Source organism: Castanea sativa, chromosome 4 (genome assembly GCF_040712315.1).
Source record: "Castanea sativa cultivar Marrone di Chiusa Pesio chromosome 4, ASM4071231v1".
Taxonomy (NCBI): domain Eukaryota; kingdom Viridiplantae; phylum Streptophyta; class Magnoliopsida; order Fagales; family Fagaceae; genus Castanea; species Castanea sativa.
The window spans coordinates 5488007-5513164 of NC_134016.1; the positions used below are offsets into that span (position 1 = coordinate 5488007).

The window sequence follows — 25158 nt, forward strand, 5'->3', positions numbered from 1 at the left end:
CCGTGACTTCAACCAAGGTCGTGCCTTCAAACGCTCCTCTTACCATTAAAGTCGTGGCCCCCAAATCCTAAGAGATCAAGCTTAAAACAAAAGGAGAGGAAGATAAAACGAAAGAGATTGAACCTAAGTCCACAGAAGACCTCACATCCAAAAGCAAGGCATAAATAACGTAGGACCTCATCTTCGTCTTCTGCCTAATTTTGTATTAGTTTAACTTAGTTTTTTTTTTTTTTTTCCATATTATCACTACTTTGTTATGCTTCCATTCCCATTGTAATTTCAAACAATTGCATCATGAGTTCAAGACTTTAATTCTAACTTCATTTACTGGGAATATCTGTTCTTTTATTTTGATACAACTCATATTCATAACATGACTAGTTGTAATGCGCAAAGGACAAATATAGACCTTAGTGATGGATTTAATTAGCAATAGCAACATAAGAATATATCTAAACTTAAAGCAAGAGAGACAGTGTCTGAGGCTAGACCTGATGTGAAAGTTAGGCACAAGAGTAAGTTACCAATCATAACGAAGTATATAGTGCGAGAGTAAAATTATAATCACAGATTTTCCTGACACTTAGAAACAATAAACTAACACGTTAATTTTCCAAAAGTAAGTGATCTGAGGACCAAACTTAATTAAAGTTCTGTTTAACACTTAATAAAATATCAATTTCTACGAGGTATGTGGTTCGAGGAGTCAGACATGACCAAGTTTCTGTTTGATACATAGAAAAAAAAATGAACTGAAATGATAATTTCCCCAAAGTAGATGATCCGAGGACCAGACGTAACTAAGGTCTTGTTTAACACTTAATAAAATATCAATTTTCACAAGGGATGTGATCCGAGGAGCCAGATATAACCAAGTTTTTGTTTGATACTTAGAAAAAATGACCTAAAATGTTAATTTCCCCAAAGTAGATGATCCGAGAACTAGATGTAACTAAGGTTTTGTTTAACATTTAATAAAATATCAATTTTCACGAGGTATGTGGTCTGAGAAGCCAAGCATGACCAAATTTCTATTTGATACTTATAAAAATGAACAATAATTAACAGAATGCAATAACATTTGAACTAAGATGGCAGAAATGCCTTTCATTAATAATAGTACCTTCGTAGGTTATTTACGTTCCAGGGACGTTTTACAGCCTTTTTATCTAAATCTGCAAGATAATAAGCTCCTATGCCAGCTACCGAAGTAATACGATAAGGTCCTTCCCAAGTAGGTCCCAGTTTTCCCCATGCTGGATTCTTGGCATTACTCAAGACCTTCCTTAATACCAAGTCTCCCGGTGCTAGTGGCCTTAACTTGACATGAGCATCATACTCCCGTTTGAGCTTATGCTGATAATAAGCTAGCTGAATCATCGCATTCTCTCACCGTTCCTTAACTAGGTCCAGACTTTTCTCTAGTAAACCATCATTATTACTTGGGATGAAAGAGCTTGTCCTCAACGTCGAAAACCCAGTTTCCAAAGGGATCACGGCCTCGACCCCATAAGTCATGGAGAAGGGCGTCTCTCTTGTAGATCTTCGTGGAGTAGTTCGATATGTCCACAGTACATGTGGCAATTCTTCCACCCATCTTCCCTTTGCATCATCCAACCTCTTCTTGAGTCCACTTACTATAACTTTATTAACTGCCTCGGCCTGCCCATTACCATGCGGATAAGCTAGAGTGGAGTATCTGTTCATGATACCTAGGTCACAACAGTATTTTCTGAAAACTTTACTATTAAACTGCAGGCCATTATCTGAAATAAGAGTGTGACGTATTCCAAATCTAGTGACAATGTTTTTCCAAACAAACTTCTTTATGACCACGTCCCTAATATTCGACAAAGGCTCAGCTTCAACCCACTTAGTGAAGTAATCGGTCCCTATGAGCAACCACCTTCTATTCCCTGCGGCCTTTGGGAAAGGCCCCACAATATCTAATCCCCATTGAGCGAATGGCCATGGATTAGACAAAGGGTTAAGGACACTACCGAGCTGATGGATGTTGGGAGCAAACCTCTGGCATTGATCACATTTTTTTGCATAATCTTGAGCCTCTCTCTGCATATTGGGTCACCAATACCCCTAGATAAGAGCTCTATAAGCTAAAGACCTTCCTCCTGCGTGACTCTTGCAAATCCCTTCGTACAATTCTTCCAAAAGTAACTCTGTTGCTTCAGGATGTATACGCAGCAAATATGGTCTAGAAAAAGAGCGTATGTATAACTTTTGATCCTTGGACAACCAGAATCGAGGTGCCTTCCTGCGTATTTTATCTGCTTCAGATTTCTCCTTGGGTAAAACGTCACTCTTAAGAAAGGACACTATAGGGTCCATCCAATTGGGTCCAAGCATAACTTTATGAATATGGACAGCATCAGCAGTCGCCCGAGCAAGTTTCAACAAATCTTCAACAAGAATGACTCAGGGCAAACCTTCTACCGAAGATGTTGCAAGTGTGGCCAATGGATCAGCATGTGTGTTTCCACTCCAAGATATATGCATCAGGGTAAAAGAATCAAATTTGGATTGTAAATATCTAACCCTAGTCAAATATTCTTGCATTCTTGGATCTCTAGCCTCTAATGTCCCTACCACCTAGCCCATGACTAATTGAGAATCCGAGAACATTTGGACTGATTTCCCCCCATTTTCTGAACCATATCCATTCCAACTAGTAAAGCCTCATATTCCGCCTCATTGTTGGTAGCAGAGAATCCCAATCTCAACGACTTCTCAAACGTAAGCCCTTCCGGAGACACAAGAACTAGTCCCACACCTGATCTTCTTTGATTCGCTGCTCCATCAACATACACTTTCCAAATCGGAAGCTCCTTGCATGAGATCATGCCAACTGATTTTTCATCCATGTGCAACCCCTTTGCACTATCTTCTAATGAAGGTTCAGCAAATTCTGCCACCAAATCAGTAAGGACTTGACCCTTGACAGAGGTACGAGGCATATATTTAATATCAAAAGCTCCCAAGATAGTTCCCCATTTTGCTATCCTCCCTGAGTAATGAACACTTCGCAATACCAATTTGAGAGGGAGTTGAGTCAAAACAACAATGGTGTGGGATTGGAAATAGTGAGGAAGCTTACGCGTAGCATGCACTATGGCTAGAATTGCTTTCTCCAATGGTAAATAACGCACCTCAGCTTCATGTTAAGATTTACTGACATAGTATACTAGTCTTTGTACACCACCATCATCCCATATTAAATGGCCACAGCTATATATGCAAACAAAATTTCATCTACCTCTGGCCGAGACATAATGGGTGGTCGAGAAAGGTATTCTTTCAACTATTGAAAAGCTAAGGCACACTCCTAGGTCCATTCGAATCCCGACCACTTATTCAGCAACTGGAAGAAAGGTCTACGTCTATCAACGGACCGAGAGATAAACCTATTGAGAGCAGCAGTCATCCCAATCAACTTTCGAACCTCCTTTGGACTCTGAGGTGGTTGTAAGCTATTGATTACCCTTACTGGTGCCGAATTTACCTTTATTCCTTTATGAGTCACCATGTAGCCTAGGAATTTACCAGAGCCTACTCCAAAAGAGCATTTAGAGGCATTAAGGCACAATTTGTACTTCCTGAGCGTTTGAAATGTGTCATCCAAATCTTTCACATGCATAGGCACCATCCTACTTTTGACCACCATATCATTCGCATACACTTAAATAGTCTTTCCCAGCTGTGACTCAAACATACTGGTCATCATCCTTTGATAGGTAGCCCCTTGCATTTTTCAAACCAAATAGAATCACCTTATAATGATAATTCCCCATAGGAGTAATGAAGGCTTTCTTCTCCTAATCATTCAGTGCCAAAGGTATTTGGTGATAGCCTTGGAAATCATCCAAAAAACTCATCCTAGGATGTCCAACTGTAACATACACCAAGTGATCTATGCGAGGCATTGGAAACGAATCCTTAAGACAAGCCTTGTTCAGGTCTATGAAATCCACATACACTCTCCACTTCTCGTTCTTCTTCTTCTTCACCACCACTGTGTGTGCCAACCATTCTGAATAAAAAATTTCTTTGATTGCCCCAACCCTTTTGAGCTTGAGCACCTCTTCCTTAACAATCTCGGCATGCTTTTTAGAGGAATGCTGAGGTGGTTGCCTCCTCGGTACAATGATAGGATTGACATTCAAATGATAGCAAATGAAATTCAAATCAACCCCAGGGGCTTCATAGGGATCCCACACAAATACATCTACATTCTCTTTCAAAAACATAACCAATTCCATCTTCTCCTGATGTGGTAACTGAACACCAACCTGAAAGAACCTTTCAGGGTCATCACCAATAAAAAAACCTTTCAATTCTTCACATGTTACCTCCTCTACTGCCACCGCATTGGGTGCATCTAGAGACATTAATTGCTATAAGTCCTTCGTAGCCGAAACCGAGGATCCTGAGCACCTCTTCCTTAACAATCTCAGCATGCTCTTTAGAGGAACGCCGAGGTGGTTGCCTCCTCAGTACAATGATAGGATTGACATTCAAATGATGGCAAATGAAATTCAGATCAACCCTAGGGGCTTCATAGGGATCCCACACAAATACATCTACATTCTCTTTCAAAACATAACCAATTCCATCTTCTCCTGATGTGGTAACCGAACACCAACCTGAAAGAACCTTTCAGGGTCATCACCAATAAGAAACCTTTCAATTCTTCACATGTTACCTCCTCTACTGCCACCGCATTGGGTGTATCTAGAGACATTAATTGCTATAAGTCCTTTGTAGCCGAAACCGAGGATCCTGAGCACCTCTTCCTTCACAATCTCTGCATGCTCTTTAGAGGAATGCCGAGGTGGTTGCCTCCTCGGTACAACGATAGGATTGACGTTCAAATGATAGTAAATGAAATTCAGATCAACCCCAGGGGCTTCATAGGGGTCCCACACAAATACATCTACATTCTCCTTCAAAAACAAAACCAATTCCATCTTCTCTTGATGTGGTAACCGAACACCAACCTGAAAGAACCTTTCAGGGTCATCACCAATAAGAAACCTTTCTAATTCTTCACATGTTACCTCCTCTGCTGCCACTGCATTGGCCGCATCTAGAGACATAATTGCTATAAGTCCTTCTTAGCTGAAACAAAGGATCCTGGTTCAGCCTGATGCAAGATTGCAACCAATATACACTGTCTTGCCACTAATTTTCTCCCAAGAATTTCTTCAATCAGTTCCCTCGATGGGAACTTCACTTTGACATGTAGAGTTAAGGAAATAGCACCCAGAGCATGCAGCCAAGGCCTTGCCACGATGGCTGTGTATGGGGAATAAGCGTTAACCATAATGAAATCCACATCAACTGTTTCCGAACCTGACTGCACAGGCAAACAAATTTGTCCCTTTGGTATGACAGCTTTTCCTTCAAAACTTATTTATGGCGAATCATAAGCAATAAGATCCTCGAGCTTTATATTAAGCCCCTTAAACAAGTCAGGGTACATAATATTCGCACTACCCTGATCAACCATCACTCTTTTCACATCATAGCCCCCTATCCTCAACGTAATCACCAGAGCATCATCATGCAGTTGAAGGATCTCAATCTTATTTTCATCCGAGAAGCCCAAAATAGGCAGAATATTCCCTTTAATCCTCTTCGGCCTCAAGCCAGACTCCTCAGCAAGAATATGTGACATAGACATCACCCTAGTAGGACAAGAGCTAGTCCTGCCAAGAGTAGCGAAAATGACATTAATTGTTCCCAAGGGGGATCTGGATGAGTTGTTCCTTTGATTAATCAAACCTGAATGGCTTCCTTGTCCAATGGGATGACAAAAAAATTGTTTCAACTTACCTTCACTAACCAACTGCTCCAAATGGTTCCACAGTGTCCGGCAATTCTCGGTAGTATGACCTACGTCCTGATGATATTAACAAATGAGATTCTGATTCCACTTCATAGGATCCCCAACCATCTTATTGGGCCATTTGAAGTATGGTTCCTTCTGAATCTTTTCTAACAACTGATGCACCGGTTCTCAGAATACGGTGTTGACTACCTAAGGAGTGGCCGAACCCGATTGCCCAGCGAAATCTCTCCTCAGCCTATTGTTGTTGTATCTATCTGACTTGAAATCCTTCCTCTCCTGAGGGAGAACCTTCACCTTCCTTTTCCTTGCTACTGATCTTCCTCAACCCGTTTGTACTCCTCAATACGATCCATGAGCCGACGTACACTCCGTATAGGTTTTTTGGTCAGAGATTTCCTTAAGTCGTGATTAGTTGAAAGGCCTACCTTGAAAGTGTTAATCACCACCTCATCAAAATCACCGTTGATTTCATTAAAAATCTCCCAGTATCTGTCAGAATACGTTTTCAAGGTTTCTCCCTCCCTCATGGCCATGGAGTCCAAAGGCCAAAGAACTCTACTGCAGGTGACGAATCGAGACCCAAATGCTCTAGTAAGTTCCATGAAGGAATTAATAGAACTCGCCTTCAGGCCCTTAAACCATCTCATCGCAACAGGTCCCAAGCTAGAAAGGAAGACTTTGCACATTAAAGTTTCATTCTTAGAGTGTACTGTCATCCTTTGATTGAAATGACTCACGTGCTCCACTGGGTATGTTCTGCCATTATAAATGGTGAACGTGGGCTGAGTGAATCGTCGTGGAAGTTTTCCCTTCTCGACCCTATGTGTGAAAGGTGACTTGGAGATCTGGTGCAATGCCCTGCTCATAGCATCGTTTTCCAAGCCCCTAGCGGAAGACTTCTTGTCCTTTCGACCATGAAGATCGTCTTTCTCATATGAGAAAGTATCACTAGAAGTAGTTCTGGACCTTGGCCTGTAACTACTACCTTAGGAGCCCTCAGAAGAAGGATCAGAAAGAGATGGTGTTCACCTCCGCCTTGCACGGCATAACTTCTTCTTAAGGTGATCAATCTCCCTTTGCATGGCCCTTGCATCATCCTTATGGGGGGTTTTGCTTCCTCCCTGAGAACGACTCCCACCGGTGTGCACCGTATGTACATTGCCCTCTCAATCCCTTTTGCGCTCAAGATTTTGAAAATGATCCTCATGCTGGGACCCCAAAGACTCTGCATGATGCGGATCTGAGCCTACTATAGTGTTCCAATTCCTTAAACACAAGATTCCCCACAGACGGCGCCAATTGTAAGTGCACAATTTGTACCCGAACCCAACCGCATGATGGGTTCAGGCCCAAAAAGTCTTATACAATCAAATTTGTAGAGTGTAGGCTTGAAACCTAGGTTGCACGGATATTAGATAACAAGTATAGTGGGCTAGATTGCAAACACATGCACAATAAAATAGTTTTCTAGCAAAATTTCTCCTTGGAACACAGCCGAGAAAGTCTTATATTGCTCTTTTCCCTCCCTACAACAGATTACAGTTGAAGATCATATATCCAGTGTTTTTCTCTTCCTTTTTCTCAATCCCCCATATTGAATACCTATCTTCTCCTTTTATATCTCATTTCCACTTCCCTCCATCTTCCATGTATGACACAGATTACCAATCCAGATACTTGTCACATCCACCACCTTCTTGAAGTCTCCAAATAATAGCTGTAAGGCTGATCACTACTGTTTAGATGTCATTTCGTCATTAATGCAGCCAGCAGGGTAGGTGCAAAGTTTTTAATGCGGTGGTAGCAATTCCCCTGATACTTCTCTTACGTTCTTACTCTCTATAATTGTGTGGAACATATTTTTACCCAACAGACCTTCCAGAATTCTTTATCCAAACACTATGACGTGCCGTACGATCTTCACTTGACTTAGCCGAGGAGATGCCCCTCCTTGGACAACCCTTACCAACCTTTCTAGCAATAGTTTGCTTGTGGGCTTCAAAGCTCTGCTTGACCGTCCTGCCCCTACAAGTATTTTATCATTCATACTAATTCTACTTAATTTGGATTTGACAATGGATTCTCTTCTGCCACATATCTTAAAAGAATTGTATTAGAACCACTAAAGAATTGTCATGTATTATTTTCATAATAAAAATAATGAATTTGACTATTTGACTAGGCTTTTGTAATATTTGTATAACACATTATTATTTTTTATGTGACACTAATTTTTCTTTAATTCCTTAAAAGGCTTTTTGGGGGGGGGGGTTATTTTTGTTGAAAGCCAAACTCCTAAAACTTTTAAATTTAATAAATAAATATATATATATATATATAAAAAAACACATAAAGTATGCTAAAAATTATTGAGGCTAGGATATGTCTCTCCTTGCCCAGCAGACTTTACCAATTGAGTTAAAACTTGAAAAGTTGTTTTGTATTAGTGAGATTCTTATTTACACTCAATTTATTATCCGGAGTTGTATCCTCAACAATTTGGGTCTTTAGACTTTAATAGTTTAATTCCACAAGTACAATAAGTAACTTGCAACTCCGTATCTCCTCCTTCAGATAAACTCTTTTCCTAGAGATACAAATATTAACTACATTAGTAGGAATTAAATTCCTTGACCAGCCCTATAAAAAAAGACTTTGATGGCACCAACTGGAATTAAGTTCAAAGAAGAACGAATTTGCCGTACCAACAGGTGAATTTTTTTCTCTCTATCCGCAATTTTTATATGAAAAACCATCTCGGAAATTTTTCATAGAACTTCTAGCCGCACATGTTTTTGAATAATTGTATTGATATGCTTTGACGTCTATATACTTGGTTTCAGTGCCATCTTTCTTTGTTTTTGTTGGTTGAAAACTTGATCTTGTTTTCCACTATATATAATTGACACAAGTGGCTTTCTTTTCTTTGATTTTGTTATAGCATGTTGTAGGGGTATTGGGCCCAGTAATTTATGAAGGACGGCCCAACGAGGTCTTTTGGGCTAGAAACCCAAATCCGAAAACATCAAAATGATCGTGGAGTATTTAAGTGTCCCATACCGTCCGAGGAGTAGATTTGTCCTCGGAATACCGTCCGAGGATACACAGTATACGTGGAGGACAGTAGAAAGAGCGGTGGAATGTCTAAAGTAAAGCTGCTACCACCGCCCATGTATTAAAGACTCTGCAATTGATACGCTGACAGTATAGATGGAAGGATGGGACCTGAGCATAGAGCTTGAAACTTGGTCCCAAAATCCCAGCAGGCTTTAGGGAAGAATGGATGGGACAAGTATCCAAAAATCAGGGTTGCAACCATAAAGTGGAAGATGATGAAGAGAAGAGGAGGAGTATAAATAGGAGGGAAGGCATACGAAGAAGAGGAGGACTTTTGGAGTAGAAGAGATAGAGCCAATAGTAAATGATAATCAACACTTGTATCCAAACTTGAGAAATATTATTATAAACCATCCTCGGACACAATCCGAGGACGATTTCTCAGTCTTACTCTTTGCAAACGATTCTTTGTTCTGTTTCATTGGGCCCAAAGCCCGTTCTTTTTGTAATTGTCTAAACCATCCTTGAAATCTAAATTACAAACCCATCCTCTACAAATTCATTGTGAAGAAAGGCCTTTCAAGCCCATTTTTCTCCCAGTCGTGGTTTGGGAATTTGAATTGTGTCCTTACAATTGGCGCCGTTTGTGGGAATTTAGTCTTTAAGGAAGTTTAGGACATCATGGTAGGATCAGGACCACAACGCAGTGCGGAGTCCGTGGGCTCTCAGCGTGAGGATCACTCCTTGCATCCTGATCACGGAGAGAACCGAGAAGGAAGTGTACATACTACACACACCATCAGAAGTGCAAGTCATTCGCAAGGAGGAAGCAGAGTTCCTTACGAAAGAAATGCCAGGGCCATGCAGAAGGAGATTGACGGCCTAAGGAGGAGATTGCGTCACGAAAGGAGAAGGAGAACTCCTCCGGTCTCTGACCCCTCTTCGGAGGGATCCGAGGATGACAATTACGGGCGGAGATCCAGAACTCCCCCAGGTGAATATGTCTCTTCCGAGGAAGACAATCTGCATGGGAGGCGTGGCAGAGACTACCCCCCTAGGGGCTTGGGAAATGACGCAATGGGAAGAGCGTTACACCAAATCTCCAGATCACCCTTCGCGCGCAGATTGGAAGAAGGGAGGTTATCTCGGCGCTTCACACAACCGGCCTTCACTCTTTACAATGGTCGGACGGATCCTGTGAAGCATGTAAGCCATTTCAGCCAGAGAATGGCAGTGCATTCCAGGAATGAAACTTTGTTATGCAAAATTTTTCCTTCTAGCCTAGGGCCCGTAGCCATGAGATGGTTTGACGGCTTAAGGGCAGGCTCCATTGATTCTTTCAAAGAGCTTACTAGGGCATTTGGTTCTCACTTCATCACGTGCAGTAGAGTCCCTCGTCCATTGGATTCTTTATTATCCATGGCCATGAGGGAAGGGGAAACCCTGAAAACATACTCGGACCGGTATTGGGAAATGTTCAACGAAATTGACGGAGACTTTGATGATGTAGCAATAAGGACCTTCAAGGTCGGCCTACCAACGGAGCATGACTTGAGGAAATCCTTAACGAAGAAACCTGTCAGAAGCGTACGTCGACTGATGGATCGCATCGACGAGTATAAAAGGGTTGAGGAAGATCAGCAACAGGGAAAGGGCAAGGCGAAGGTTATCCCACAAGAAAGGAGGGATTTCAGGTCGGACCGATACAACAACAATAGGCCTGCGCGGGATTTTTCCAGGCAGGCTGGTCACATACCCCCACAAGTGGTCAACACCGTCTTCAGGGAGCCGGTGCAGCAGCTGTTGGAGAAGATAAGGCATGAGCCTTTTTTCAAGTGGCCAAATAAAATGGCAGGGGACCCTTTGAGACGCAACCAAAATCTCCACTGCCATTATCACCAGGAGAGAGGTCATACCACCGAGGACTGTCGCACTTTGTGGAATCATCTGGAACAATTGGTTAAAGAGGGAAAGTTGAAGCAGTTTCTGTACCAACCCAACGGGCGAGGGAACCAGTCAGGAGTGGCAAACCACGACGGTCCTTCATCCAGACCTCCTCTAGGTACTATCAATGTCATTTTTGCAGCACCTGGTAGGACTGGCTCAGCTCCTTTCAGGGTAATGTCAGTTGCTCGAACATTGGCCGAGGAGTCACGGGATCAGCCGAAGAGGATTAGGGCAAGTATCCTGCCAGTCCTAAGTTTCTCTGAAGAGGACAAGATGGGGACCATCCAGCCTCATGATGATGCCTTAGTGGTAACCCTCAGAATAGGGAACTATGATGTAAGGAGGGTAATGGTTGATCAAGGTAGTGGAGCAGATATCATGTACCCTGACCTATTTAGAGGCTTGAAGTTAAGAGTTGAAGATCTTATGCCATATGACTCACCCTTGATAAGCTTCGAAGGGAGAGCTGTCGTTCCAAAGGGACAGATTAGACTGCCGGTGCAATCAGGTCCGGAGGTGGTAGACGTAGATTTCATCGTGGTCGATGCTTATTCTCCCTATACAGCTATTGTGGCAAGACCTTGGCTGCATGCGTTAGGGGCTGTTTCCTCAACCTTGCATGTCAAAGTCAAATTTCATTCTGGAGACCAGGTGGTGGAGTTACTTGGGAGTCAGTCTGTGGCTCGACAGTGTGTCACGGCTGCAATTCTGCGTCGACCAGAACCAGACTCCTCGGCCTCGGCTAACGGAGAGACATAGCAATCAAAGTCTCTTCACACAACCGAGGTGGATGAAGCGGTATGTGAAGAATTGGAAAAAATCCTCATAGACAATGATCCTGAGAAATTCTTCCAGGTTGGAGTTCAAATGCCGCAGGAGGAGAAGACAGAGCTGATTTTACTTTTGAAGAAAAATATGGATGTATTTGCTTGGAATGCGTATGAGGCCCCTGGAGTTGATCCGAACTTCATATGTCATCATTTAAAGGTCAATCCAACTGTAGTGCCGAGGAGGCAACCACCTCGGAGGTCCTCCAAAGAACATTCCGAGGCCGTAAAAGAGGAAGTGCTCAAACTCAAAGAGGCAGGGGCTATCAAAGAAGTGTTTTATCCTGAATGGTTAGCCCATACTGTGGTGGTGAAAAAGAAGAATGGGAAGTGGAGAGTGTGTGTAGACTTCACAGATTTAAACAAAGCTTGCCCAAAGGACTCATTCCCGATGCCTCGGATTGATCAATTGGTTGACGCTACTGTTGGACATCCTCGGATGAGTTTTCTTGATGCTTTCCAAGGTTATCACCAGATACCTTTAGCCGTTGAGGACTAGGAGAAGACAGCATTCGTCACTCCTACGGGAAATTATCATTATAAGGTAATGCCTTTTGGTTTGAAAAACGCAGGGGCTACCTACCAAAGGATGATGACGAGGATGTTTGAGGCACAGCTAGGAAAAACTATTGAGGTATACGTGGACGATATGGTGGTAAAGAGTAAAGAAGTTTCTGCACATCTGAAAGATCTGAGCAACACTTTTCAGAAGCTAAGAGAGTATAAATTGCGGCTCAATGCCTCTAAATGCTCTTTCGGTGTGGGGTCGGGCAAGTTTCTACGATATATGGTGACTCACCGAGGAATTAAAGTGAATCCTGCTCAGGTTAAGGCAATAAACAGCTTACACCCACCTCGGAATCCTAAAGAGGTGCAAAGGCTAACAGGTATGACTGCTGCTCTCAACCAATTTATATCTCGGTCCGCGGACAGATGCAGGCCTTTCTTTCAATTATTAAATAAATGGAAGGGTTTTGAATGGACTGAGGAGTGCGCAATAGCTTTCCAACAGCTAAAAGAATATCTCTCGCGACCACCACTTATGTCTCGACCAGAAGTTGATGAGATTCTGTTTGCATATATTGCGGTGGCTAAACATGCAGTTAGTTTGGTTCTTATCCGAGATGACAATAACATCCAGAGACCGGTGTATTATGTAAGCAAATCTCTGCATGAGGCCGAGCTGAGTTATTTGCCACTGGAAAAAGCTATCTTGGCTGTAGTACATGCTACACGAAGACTTCCCCATTACTTCCAGTCTCATACGGTTGTTGTTCTTACACAACTCCCTCTTAAATCAATTTTGCGAAGTGCAGATTATATGGGAAGAATTGCCAAATGGGGAACTGTCCTAGGAGCTTTCGATATCAAGTATATGCCTCGCACCTCTATAAAGGGGCAGGTCATCGCGGACCTTGTGGCAGAATTTGCTGAGCCTTCGTTAGAAGACTATCAAGAAGGCATGGGTAAAAAATCAGTAGGCATGATTTCGTGTGAAGGGCCTCCATTATGGAAAGTCCATGTTGATGGAGCAGCAAATCAGAGGGGATCGGGTATCGGACTAGTTTTGATATCCCCAGAGGGAATTACTTTTGAGAAATCTTTGAGATTAGGATTCTCGGCCACCAACAATGAAGCAGAGTATGAAGCGGTCCTCGCAGGGATGAACATGGTTCATAAAATGGGAGGAAAGACGGTGCAAATGTTCTCGGATTCACTATTGGTGGTAGGCCAAGTAGAAGGGAAGCTAGAAGCAAGGGATTCCAGAATGCGAGAATACCTAACCCAGGTCAGGTATATGCAATCTAAATTTGAGTCCTTTCTACTATTGCATGTATCCAGATGTGGCAATACCCATGCCGACTCATTAGCCACGCTCGCAACGTCCTCGGCACAAAGTCTACCACGAGTTATCCTCGTTGAAGATCTGTTGAAACCCACTGGGACGGATGGTAACTCCACTCAAATTCTTCAAATTAGGACAGGGCCTAGTTGGATGGATCAAATAGTAACATTTCTCAGAAATGACATCTTGCCTGGAGAAAAAGCTGAAGCAGATAAAATTCGCAGGAAAGCCACTCGTTTCTGGTTATCCGAGGACCAAAAATTGTACAAACGTTCCTTTTCGGGACCATATTTGTTATGCATGCACCCCGAGGCAATGGAGCTACTTTTGGAAGAGTTACACGAAGGGATTTGCGGAAGTCACACAGGAGGAAGGTCTTTAGCTCACAGGGCCCTCACTCAGGGCTATTGGTGGCCAAATATGCAGAGAGAAGTGCAAGATTATGCAAAGAAATGTGACCAATGTCAAAGGTTCGCTCCAAATATACATCAACCAGGTGGAGTCCTGAATCCTCTATTTAGCCCATGGCCTTTTGCCCAATGGGGCTTAGACATTGTTGGACCCTTCCCCAAAGCAACGGGAAACAGACGGTGGCTTCTCGTGGGAACAGATTACTTCACCAAATGGGTTGAAGCTGAGCCGTTATCAAACATCAGAGACACGGAAGCAAACAAGTTTGTATGGAAGAATATCGTTACTAGGTTCGGCATCCCTCATACTCTCATTTCAGATAACGGTTTACAATTTGATAGCAAAGCCTTTCGGAAATACTGCTGTGATCTGGGCATTACGAATAGATATTCCACTCCGGCTTACCCCCAAGGAAATGGGCAAGCCGAGGCTGTCAACAAAGTAATAGTGAGCGGACTCAAAAAGAGGTTGGGTGACGCCAAGGGGAGGTGGGTGGAAGAACTGCCACATGTCTTGTGGACGTATCGAACTACACCACGAAGATCCACAGGTGAAACACCCTTCGCCATGACTTATGGAGTCGAGGCAGTAATACCCTTAGAAACTGGGTTCCCAACGCTGAAGAAAAGCTCCTTTATTCCAGATAGCAATGATGATCTATTAATGAGAAACTTAGACTTAGTTGAGGAATGGCGAGAAAGTGCCATGGTTCAACTAGCTTATTATCAACATAAGCTTAAGCAGGGGTATGATTCTCATGTGAAACTTCAACCTCTTGGACCAGGTGACTTGGTATTAAGGAAATTTTTGGGCACGATGAAGAATCCTGCATGGGGAAAATTGGGACCCAACTGGGAAGGACCTTATCGTATTACTTCGGTCGCAGGAATAGGGGCCTACAATCTGGAAGATTTGGACGAACATGTTGTACAACGTCCCTGGAATGTAAATAATCTACGAATGTACTATTATTGAATAAAAGGCACTTCGGCCGTTTTTTTGTTGTAAATTACATTACTTTCATTATCTTCGTTCGTCTAAAGTATCAAGCTGAAACTTGGTATGCCTGGATCCTCGGACCATATACCTCGTCTAAATTGATACTCTTTACTAAATGTTAAACAGAACCTAAGTTACGTCTGGTCCTCGGATCATCTACTTTGGGAAAATTAACATTTTAAATTTATTCGACTAAGTATCAAGCTGAAACTTGGTATGCCTGGATCCTCGGACCACATACCTCGTCTAAATTGATACTCTTTGCTAAAGTGTTAAACAGAACCTAAGTTACGTCTGGTCCTCGGATCATCTACTTTGGGAAAATTAACATTTTAAATTCGTTCGTCTAAGTATCAAGCTGAAACTTGGTATGCCTGGATCCTCGGACCACATACCTCGTCTAAATTGATACTCTTTGCTAAGTGTTAAACAGAACCTAAGTTACGTCTGGTCGTCGGATCATCTACTTTGGGAAAATTAACATTTTTAAATTTATTCGACTAAGTATCAAGCTGAAACTTGGTATGCCTGGATCCTCGGACCACATACCTCGTCTAAATTGATACTCTTTGCTAAAGTGTTAAACAGAACCTAAGTTACGTCTGGTCCTCGGATCATCTACTTTGGGAAAATTAACATTTTAAATTTATTCGACTAAGTATCAAGCTGAAACTTGGTATGCCTGGATCCTCGGACCACATACCTCGTCTAAATTGATACTCTTTGCTAAAGTGTTAAACAGAACCTAAGTTACGTCTGGATCCTCGGATCATTTACTTGGGAAAAATTAACACTTCTTTTCTTTTTTGAAAAACATTAGATCTTTCCATGTCTAAATCAAAAGACCATATGCCTTATTTTTACATAGTTCAACTAGAGATCCAAAATGAAGAATCAAAAACTTAAAATGCATCACTTAATGCAGTTCCCGGTATAATTAAATCTTCCTGGAGTATCAATTTCAATTCAAGTTGTTGCTAATAACTTTGGTAAAAGACAAAGAGATGGTATTTATGGAATGATATGATCAGAACAAAGCAAAAAGTAAGAATCATCCAAACAAGTAAAACAAACATTCGTGCTTATATTAAATTCAAAGTAAGTACTTTTTCAATCACATTTAGAAATTACACTTACAGATAAAATAAAATAAAATAAAAAAGAAGGGGGAAGGAAGATAGCAGGCATTCATTGTTTTAGCTTGATCTTCAGAGGGCCTTTGGGGTCTTTAGGAGATGGAAGTTGGACCGAGGACTCAACGGCTATTCCTTTGCCTTTGGGATCATCTGTCAAGGGTATTGGATTAGCTTGATCACCCAACTCATCCTTCGAAGATACCTGAAGGTCACTTGAGGGCTGTACGTCTTCAAGCGCCTTTTCTTGTACTGGATCAGCTTGCTTAGAAGCATCTTCAGGAAGAGTTGAATCCTCAACCAAATCAGCCCCCTTATCCTCAGATAATCCCTGGGCAGCTTCTTGGGCAACTTCAGGAATGGAAGAAGCGCGAATTGCGGGAGGATAGTAGACACTCTCTGCTTTCCAAAGAGTGGAAGAGGCATCAACCCCAGCTTGGGAAAGTGCCTCATTCCACACTTGGAGGCAGTAATGCCTACATACCTCGGGAACCTGAGCCTTGAAGGTTTCGGTGACCTCCTTCACGCCTATATCATAACCGTCTTGTTCGGCTTGGTCCCTTGAGATCTCGGCCTCTTCTTTTGCTTTCTCGGCCTTTTTCTTCTCCTCAATGGCTTCCTCTTTGCCCTTGATGGCTTCCTCTTTGGCCTTCTCACACTCATTCAGATCCCTCTTGAGATCCTCTACGAGCCTTCGTGCTGTTAAGAGGTTGTTGTCGGCTTCACGGAGCTTTAGGCGCTGATCCTCGGCTTGATTAGTCGTAGTCTTCAGATCAGCCTCTAAGCCTGCCTTATCACTCTCTGCCTTGGCCAACTTTGCTGTGACCTCCTGCAGTTTCTTCTTATGAAGGTCCGAGATCTTTTGGGCGGTTTCACGCCTGGATTCCTCGGCCCTCAAAGATTTGTAGGAGTTGATGGCAATCTCCTCTGCCCTATGGGCAGATTGAACGGCCTACAAACAAAACATATAAAAATCAGACATATATATATAGGAAATAAAAACAAAGGCCAAGGTTTTAGAGAAAGAAAACTTACCATTGCAAGCTCCTTCTTCAAAGCCATGAAGACGGTATGGTCCCTTTTCTTTCTCAGCTCAACCATATCCTCGGGGAGTAACAGCGCCTGCTCCAAAGCATCCGCGACGCATGCAACTGTCCCTTCATCGGAATTCCTAATGGACGCATCCACAGTAATGGCCTCGTCATCCATAGACATATCAGGGAGCCATAAAGGGGCGCGCACGGCCACCTGTTGGTCAGTTCTTCTCTCCGACCTAGTCTGTATAGTGCGGGCCTGCTTTGCACCCTTTTCCACCTCGGGCTCCTTGGAAACAGAGCCCTTCCCTGCCTCCACCACTTCCTTTCCTTTCGGCTGATCCCTTTTTCTTTTGAGATCAGCTATATTGGTGCGTTGGGTTTGGGAGGATGGGGGAGGAGGAGGAAGCCTAGCTTCAGGGCCTTTGTCAGCACCCTTTTCTTGAGTCCGAGGGCGCACCTCTTTTGGTGGTTCTTGGACTCGGGGGGCCTTATCAGTGCCCTCAAGGACATCCTTTAGACTGGGCTTAGTCTTTCGTTGAATGCCTATAGTGTCAAATTCTTCAGTAGTAGCCTTTAAGATATGGGTAGAGGTGCCGAGGATGAAAGTTGAATCTTCAGGAGAGTAGGGTTGATTAAAAACCTCAAACTCGTCCTCGGAATCTGATACCTCAACTATTTCTTCTTCTTCTTCCTTTACAGTGGAGTGAGAAGGCGCGGCTTCACCAAATGTTAATTTTGTGGAGAAAGGAACTGTAGGAATCCCAACCGGAACGAATTGTGGTGGTTGGATTGGTTGGGTGACCAAGGTGCCTTGAGGAATGGCAGTCCCCTCCGGTAGCAAAAAACCCTCAACAGCAACACTGATCCGAGGAAGACGAGGATCGTGGGCTTTGATCACGCACTTCGGCGCCTGAAAAGCTTTGGATATTGGAGTGTAGCCGAGGATCAGATGAGCTGCTCGGAGTTGACCGTCAGTACGCACAAAAACCTCAGCTTATAGGATCCTATCCAACCGTCCGAAGTCAACGAGATTGGGATGACGATCCGCGGCGTGTGGATCTGTAAAGTTGTCCAAGTAAAAAAGGGTAAGAATAAGTAAAAAGACAGAGGATAATAGTATGTAAAAGAAATTTCACCTGGAGTCCCTTCCCTTGTCGGACAGGGGAGGCCGTCGTGCCAATTTCCTGATATGATCAGGAAGTCGTTTTTTAGGCCCTTATTTGATTCAGGCAGACATTGAATTAGCCTAACCTCTGGGTATCTAGATTTTAGGTAATACTCATCTTTTTTGCTTAGGTAATGGAGGTTGTAAACCCAGTTCACGTCGTGGTGAGTGAGCCCTAAGTTCATCTTCTCATTTAAGGCATCTATGGAACCTAGGATCCTAAAGACATTTGGGGCGCACTGGGTGGGAGCTAATCTAAAAGCCCTAAGATAATCCCTAGTCACGGTTCCCATGGGGATTTTCATTCCCCCTTCGATGAACGCAATCATCGGGATTACGACTTCCCCCGTTTTTCTTTTTGTATAATACTCTTCCTCATTACAGTACCTAATGGATACATCCGAGGGAATTTTGTACTTAACCTTAAACTGCTCTACTTTTTCGTTTGAATCTACCAGGGACGCGAATCTACCCATTCTTTTTTGAAAAAAGGGGGGGGTGTGAAGACAACTAACTACGCCGAGGATGAAAGACACAGTGAAAAAGAGAATACGGGAAGGAAAAGAAACAAAAGAAACAAAAAGCTGATAAGGAGGGGAAAGAGTATTGAAGAATTTACTTTTAAAAAAGAAGAAAGCACGTCACCTCGGACAGAGTACTTGATAGAAAGAGAGAGTACGGGGAGATGGAAAGTGTGGCAGGTACGTTATGAGGTTTCTGTAGTGTGAAGAAGTTTGAAGAAAATTAGTATTTATATGTCAAAAGGTGTTTCGAAGCGGGCGAATTCCCGCCTCAACACAGGAATCGCTCTCGACCGTTGGATATGTGTCATATCAATGAAACGTGGGGGACATAGAAGCGCCAATAATAAATTCGGGGGCGTTTCACATACCGAAGCATCGGGAACACGCGATGGGTAATTCGGAAGTTATTTCCGTTAGTAATAATCCAGGATTCTGCAGGGTAATAAGGTCTTTTAAGTCGAGATCCTATTTTCCTCCCGAGGTGAAAGAAAAATAAAGAATCTCGAGGGGCTATTGTAGGGGTATTGGGCCCAGTAATTTATGAAGGACGGCCCAACGAGGTCTTTTGGGCTAGAAACCCAAATCCGAAAACATCAAAATGATCGTGGAGTATTTAAGTGTCCCATACCGTCCGAGGAGTAGATTTGTCCTCGGAATACCGTCCGAGGATACACAGTATACGTGGAGGACAGTAGAAAGAGCGGTGGAATGTCTAAAGTAAAGCTGCTACCACCGCCCATGTATTAAAGACTCTGCAATTGATACGCTGACAGTATAGATGGAAGGATGGGACCTGAGCATAGAGCTTGAAACTTGGTCCCAAAATCCCAACAGGCTTTAGGGAAGAATGGATGGGACAAGTATCCAAAAATCAGGGTTGCAACCATAAAGTGGAAGATGATGAAGAGAAGAGGAGGAGTATAAATAGGAGGGAAGGCATACGAAGAAGAGGAGGACTTTTGGAGTAGAAGAGATAGAGCCAATAGTAAATGATAATCAACACTTGTATCCAAACTTGAGAAATATTATTATAAACCATCCTCGGACACAATCCGAGGACGATTTCTCAGTCTTACTCTTTGCAAACGATTCTTTGTTCTGTTCCATTGGGCCCAAAGCCCGTTCTTTTTGTAATTGTCTAAACCATCCTTGAAATCTAAATTACAAACCCATCCTCTACAAATTCATTGTGAAGAAAGGCCTTTCAAGCCCATTTTTCTCCCAGTCGTGGTTTGGGAATTTGAATTGTGTCCTTACACATGTAAATATCAATATTCATGCTTTCATATTAGGGATGTAGCATTTGACTTTCACTGTATACAAGCTTTAATGCATGGGAGGAACTTTTTTGTTTTAATGGTTGAGTCTTTGTGAAATACATCTGCCTCAAGCCATAGAAAGTATATTGAAGGTTTTAACTAATGAGCCGTACTTTGTTCTGGAGAAAATTTTAAGTTTTGTGAGAGACTGAGAGCTACCACCTTTGTAATATCTCTATTTTCTTTTCTGTTTTTCTAACAAATACAATCACAAGAAAAACGATTGATCTAATATTGTTTGACATGGAATATTTTTCGTAGTATCACAAGAGGTTTGCAATTCTGTTCTCTAACACATAATTTTTTTGTACGCAGACGATAGTGTTTTTTCGAAGTTCTACAACTAATGATGAAGGCTGATTCTAAATCTTCTAGACTATAGAAAGCCCTCAAAATTCCTACACTTTAGGGTTCGTGGACGCAATCCTACACTCTGTGGCTGCATTTTTTATGCTTCGAGGCGTGGATGGAAGAGTACCGGTTGATCCACCGAAGCTGTATCTTATATTTTTGGTCATCAACCTGTTGGTGATTACTTACAGCTTGATTTCCCGGAAGGTCCAACACAAGGATGGTAGATTTCGCATGTTGACAGCACTAGTAATGCTAGTAAGGCTAATACTTAAATATAGTGTGTGATACTAGTAAAATACTCATGTACACTGCAGCTCTATCTTTTTAGGGCCTGCTCTTCATAGATCATGAACATCATATTGGGTTATAGGTTTTTATTTTTATTTATTTTTTTTTTTAATTACTAGAAAAAAGAAATCCTAGAATGATTATTAGATATGGCACTTCTCAGTAATTTCCATGGGTAATGGCCCATGTTATGGGCTTTGGTCCAATATTCTCTACACTTGAACGATTATGGGCTTCATAGTTTGATGAAGCAAGAGTTCGTTAATCGTATAGAGTTCGTTCAGATAGGGCTAGGTGCTCTCCTGCGTCATAGTGAAGATAAGAGCTCTCTAGGATGGTCACCGACGTGGTGTTTGCCACAACGCCTCCGATGCCAAAGTCAGTACCCAGGAATTCTTATATGAAAACAGGTCAGAATAACTTAGCATCTATTGTGAGTTTCTGTAAATGTACCTCGTGTTGGAGATGTGAAGGCTTTATATACGTTCTTCTAGATTCTAGCCGTTGTGATATTAATGCCTTGCTCGATAATGTTCCCAGCTGAGTAATGGATCTTTAATACACCCCCAACGGTCTACCTAGCTAGTGTTGTAATTGCCTGAGGTATTGCTGGCGACATTGAATGATTCTGGTATCCTCATCAGTGACGTGGGTAGCTGCTTGAGTTCGTCAAAAAGAGTGGTGTCGTCTGCAGTATTGAATTCATCCGTGATCCATTTCGTCAGTCCCATTAGATAACCTCAGATTTTGTGGTCGTCGTGACATGTCATGTCGACCATAGAATGCGAAGGGTTTATTGGACTGCAGGCGACTCTTGGGATTTCGTGCCGTATTAAAGGCGTAGTGGCGACACCATACTAGTTGTGGCCATGTGGCGCTTTATGGTGGGTGCGGTTACTATTCCCATTGTATGACCCTTGGGTTTCCCACTGATTTTCGGTTTTTCTAGGCTTTGTTTTAAAACTTCATCTTTTCTCCTCTTTTCTTTTCATCTTTTCAAATTTCCTGTCTGTGCTCTGAGCATCTCTATCTCTCTGATTTTTCTGTAAGCTGGTGCGAGGCGGGGTTTCTTACTTTCTCCATTTGAGGTATGTCCCTCTTTTCCCCTTTCGATTCTTCTCTTTTGCAATCCCATATCGTGGTGAATTTCTGATATCTTCCCCTTTTTTTGTTTTTGGTCTAGCTTCTTTGGTTTTTCTATGGTTGGTAGTTTTGAGGTTTGGACTATTTGCCCCTCAATTTCTTTCCTTTTTGCGCGTTTAGGAGGGTTTCTAGGTGTTTTTCCAAATCTTGAGGATTTTGTTTTTGAGGGTAACGGTTTGGGCGTCGTTGTGGTTGATCTATTGCCCTTGCTTCGTCAGTCCATCGACTGGTTCGAGAACTTGGTGAGGAAGCGAGTGAGGATGTCCGAGGTGAGGACTAGTGAGCTCGAGACTGGGTTGTCGTCTAGCGATGACTCGGTGGAAGGAGATACAGCCGTTTCTACCCTTCGAGAGGTTAGGGCTTACCACGCCCTCAGAGAGGTATGTGGGCTAGATTCTGAGACGTTAGGCTGATTTAGGGATAGGTTCCAATTCCCAGAGCGGGTTAGGGTCCGTTTGCCCAATGAGGAAGATCGGGCATGTCATTTCTTTCCTGGAGAGGTCTGCTTCTACGAATCTTCCTTCATCTGTGGGCTGAGGTTCCCGGTCCACCCTCTTTTTATGGAGCTGTTAGACCACTACGGTATTGCTCTAGGGCAGCTCATGCCCAACTCCTGGAGGATAGTGGTCAGCTATATGGAGATATGGTTGGCCGCTACGAACGGTGGAGAGCTTAAAGTGGACGAGCTCACCTATTTGTACCGTTTGAAGGAGTCCAAGAATATGGGTATTATGAGCTAGTTCCCTGGGAAAGAAGGACCAGGATCGTCCGGAGTTTACCTTCGTCTTTCAGGTATTGGAAGTCCAAGTTTTTCTTTGTGTCTGGGGACGATTTTGAAACTTCCTCCGGAGGGGTTTAGGGTGAACTCCCGAGGTTACCTCGTCAGTGGGGGACCCCGATCTTAGGTGCGTCATTATTTCTTCTCATCATTTGAGTTTTGTGGTGTTTGCTTTTTGGCCTTTAATTACTTCGTCCATTGTTTTGTGCAGTCAAGAAGCGCCCTAAGCTCAAGAGCTGGTATAAGGAGCGAGTGGAAAAGGCGATTGAATCCGTGAAGACAATCGAGGATTGGGACAATTTGGTGGACTTGAGGACTCTTTCATTCTACTGCCTTGGCCCAGAGCCTTCTACTTTCGTCTTGCGTAATCTTATAATCAAGGGAAAAAATAGGAAGTGGATGTTTCATCTGTATCGGGTTTTCTCGCATGTTTTTTTTTTTAACAAGTGTTTCCCTCTTGTAGAAATGACGACCAAGTTCAACAAGGGTATGTATGATAAGATGAGGGCCAAGAAGGACGAACCATTGTCCCATCTTGGGAAGAAGGTGATGCGCGTCACAGGGAAGGGCCTTCCCATCACTTCAGCCGCTTCAATTACTCACCTCGTCTTTGGGACAGATACGACAAGGTCCGCTTCCCCTGTCACCTCCATTGAAGAGATCCCTACCCCTGCCTCAAAAAGGCAGCGCACCTCTGATAAGGGGAAGGAGAAAGTTGATTCTCGCTCGTCCATAATCTGGGACGATGAGAAACTGGCAATGGACAGGGCTCATGAGGTTGTCACTGCGGAAGACTTGAGGACCTTTTCGGGCTCATCCACAAAGGAGCTAGTGGGTCGTCATCTCCACAAGCTCATCCAGGTTACGTTCTTGTGCCAGTTTTATTTCTTTATGTTCGTTTCTTTTTTCTTTTAAAATTATTCTGATGTTCAATCTCCTTGCATGTTTTTCAGGTGTTGGGGGAGGGCATCCGTCTTTCCTCGGAGTATCTTGCTTAGGAGGCCAAGGTCAAGTCTGCGTTGTCACGAATAAAGGCCTTAGAGGTGGAAAACTCAAAGCTGAAGAAAGAGCTGGTAACTTCTATGGGTGAGGCCAACCTTGCCAAGGAAGAGGCCAAGAAACTTAGTGACGACCTCAGAACTGAATGGCAATTGGTTTTGGAGAAGGATGAGGAACTTGCTGCTGCCAGGTAGAGGGTAAAAGGCATCGCTGCTAGGGCCATAGAAGGCTTCCAGCAAACTGAAGAGTACAACTCTGTGCTCTTCAGTTGGTACTTCAAGAGGTTCGAGCTGTTGAGGAGATACTTGGTCAAGCACCCCTCTGGGGTAGATCTGAAGACCCTGGACATGAAGGAGGTAGACAAGGAGATGGCTGCTGACGAAGTTACCCAGCCTTTGGCCCTTGAGACCGATGTTCCTACGGATGCCCCTGCTACTGACGACGTTGCTGCTGACGCCTGAAACTTATGAAAATTCCTTCTCTTTTTTTTTTGGGTGCCCCTTGTATTTTGGGCTCAAATTTCAGGACAATTTTATTTTTATCTTGAGAACACTAGTTTTGGGTCCGATGTTTCAGAACTTTTGGATGAAAAAGTAATTACTTACCATTTTGGTTTTTATAACTGCATACTTACTTGCCTTTATGTGGTTGTATTATCCCTGTTATATGTTGCACTTGTTCGCGCTTTTCCGGGGGTTTTCTCCGTGGTTTTTTTTTTTGGTCATGGCTTGCCCCTTTTCAAGGATCTTGTTAATCTCTTGGATTTGTCAGTAATGTACATCCATCTAGGCGGAATCTTATTACTTAGGCTTTCTTGAGATAATCTCTTGGTCTCGTCAGTAATGTACATCCGTCTAGGCGGAATCTTATTACTTAAGCTTTTTTGAGATAATCTTTTGCCCTCGTTAGTGATGCACATCCGTCTAGGTGGAATCTTATCACTTAAGCTTTTTTGAGATAATCTTTTGGCCTCGTTAGTGATGTACATCCGTCTAGGTGGAATCTTATCACTTAGGCTTTTTGTGATTTGGCTTCGTCAGTAATGTATATCCGTCTAGGCGAAATCTTATTACTTAGCCATTTTTTATTCTTGTAACTTACACTTGCGACCTGGCCTGTTAGCACGAATATATTAGATGAACAATGCTTTTATTAATTTCAAGAGCGGATACATTAATTTGTTACATCCTTTGGTGGTACTTCTTCAAGTGCTTAATGTTCCATGGTTGAGGGAGCCTTTGCCCGTCCAAGGTCTCTAGGTGATAGCTGCCTTGCCTGGAATAATGGATAACCCAGTATGGTCCTTCCCATGTGGGATCGAGTTTTCCTTGGGAAGAGTCTCTAGGCGTTGTAGTGACCTTGCGTAAGACGAGGTCGCCTTTGTCTAGTCGTCTGAGTCTCACCCTCCTGTTGTAGTATTTGGTCATTTTCTGCTGGTATTTCATCATCCTGTTAGAAACTTTGT

At 42.9% G+C, this 25158-nt stretch overlaps 1 protein-coding gene across 1 annotated transcript; it reads right to left on the minus strand.

Moving 5' to 3' along the window:
- Positions 1–2618: 2618 nt before the first annotated feature.
- Positions 2619–5111, minus strand: LOC142632352 (uncharacterized). The gene is made up of 4 exons (XM_075806781.1): positions 4718–5111; positions 4365–4658; positions 3394–3564; positions 2619–3169 (listed from the first exon to the last, which is right to left on the minus strand). The coding sequence occupies exons 1-4, from the start codon at positions 5109–5111 to the stop codon at positions 2619–2621; spliced, it is 1410 nt and encodes a 469-aa protein (XP_075662896.1).
- Positions 5112–25158: the final 20047 nt, after the last annotated feature.

Excerpts from the sequence above, each read along its gene's own strand:
- LOC142632352 (XM_075806781.1), bottom strand. The coding sequence starts at position 5,111 with ATGTCTCTAGATGCGGCCAATGCAGTGGCAGCAGAGGAGGTAACATGT. Across the intron at positions 4,659-4,717 it reads ATGCGGTGGCAGTAGAGGAG|GTTGGTGTTCGGTTACCACA; the intron begins GTAACATGTGAA and ends AGGTTCTTTCAG. Across the intron at positions 3,565-4,364 it reads ATGCGGTGGCAGTAGAGGAG|GCTCTGGTAAATTCCTAGGC; the intron begins GTAACATGTGAA and ends CTTTTGGAGTAG.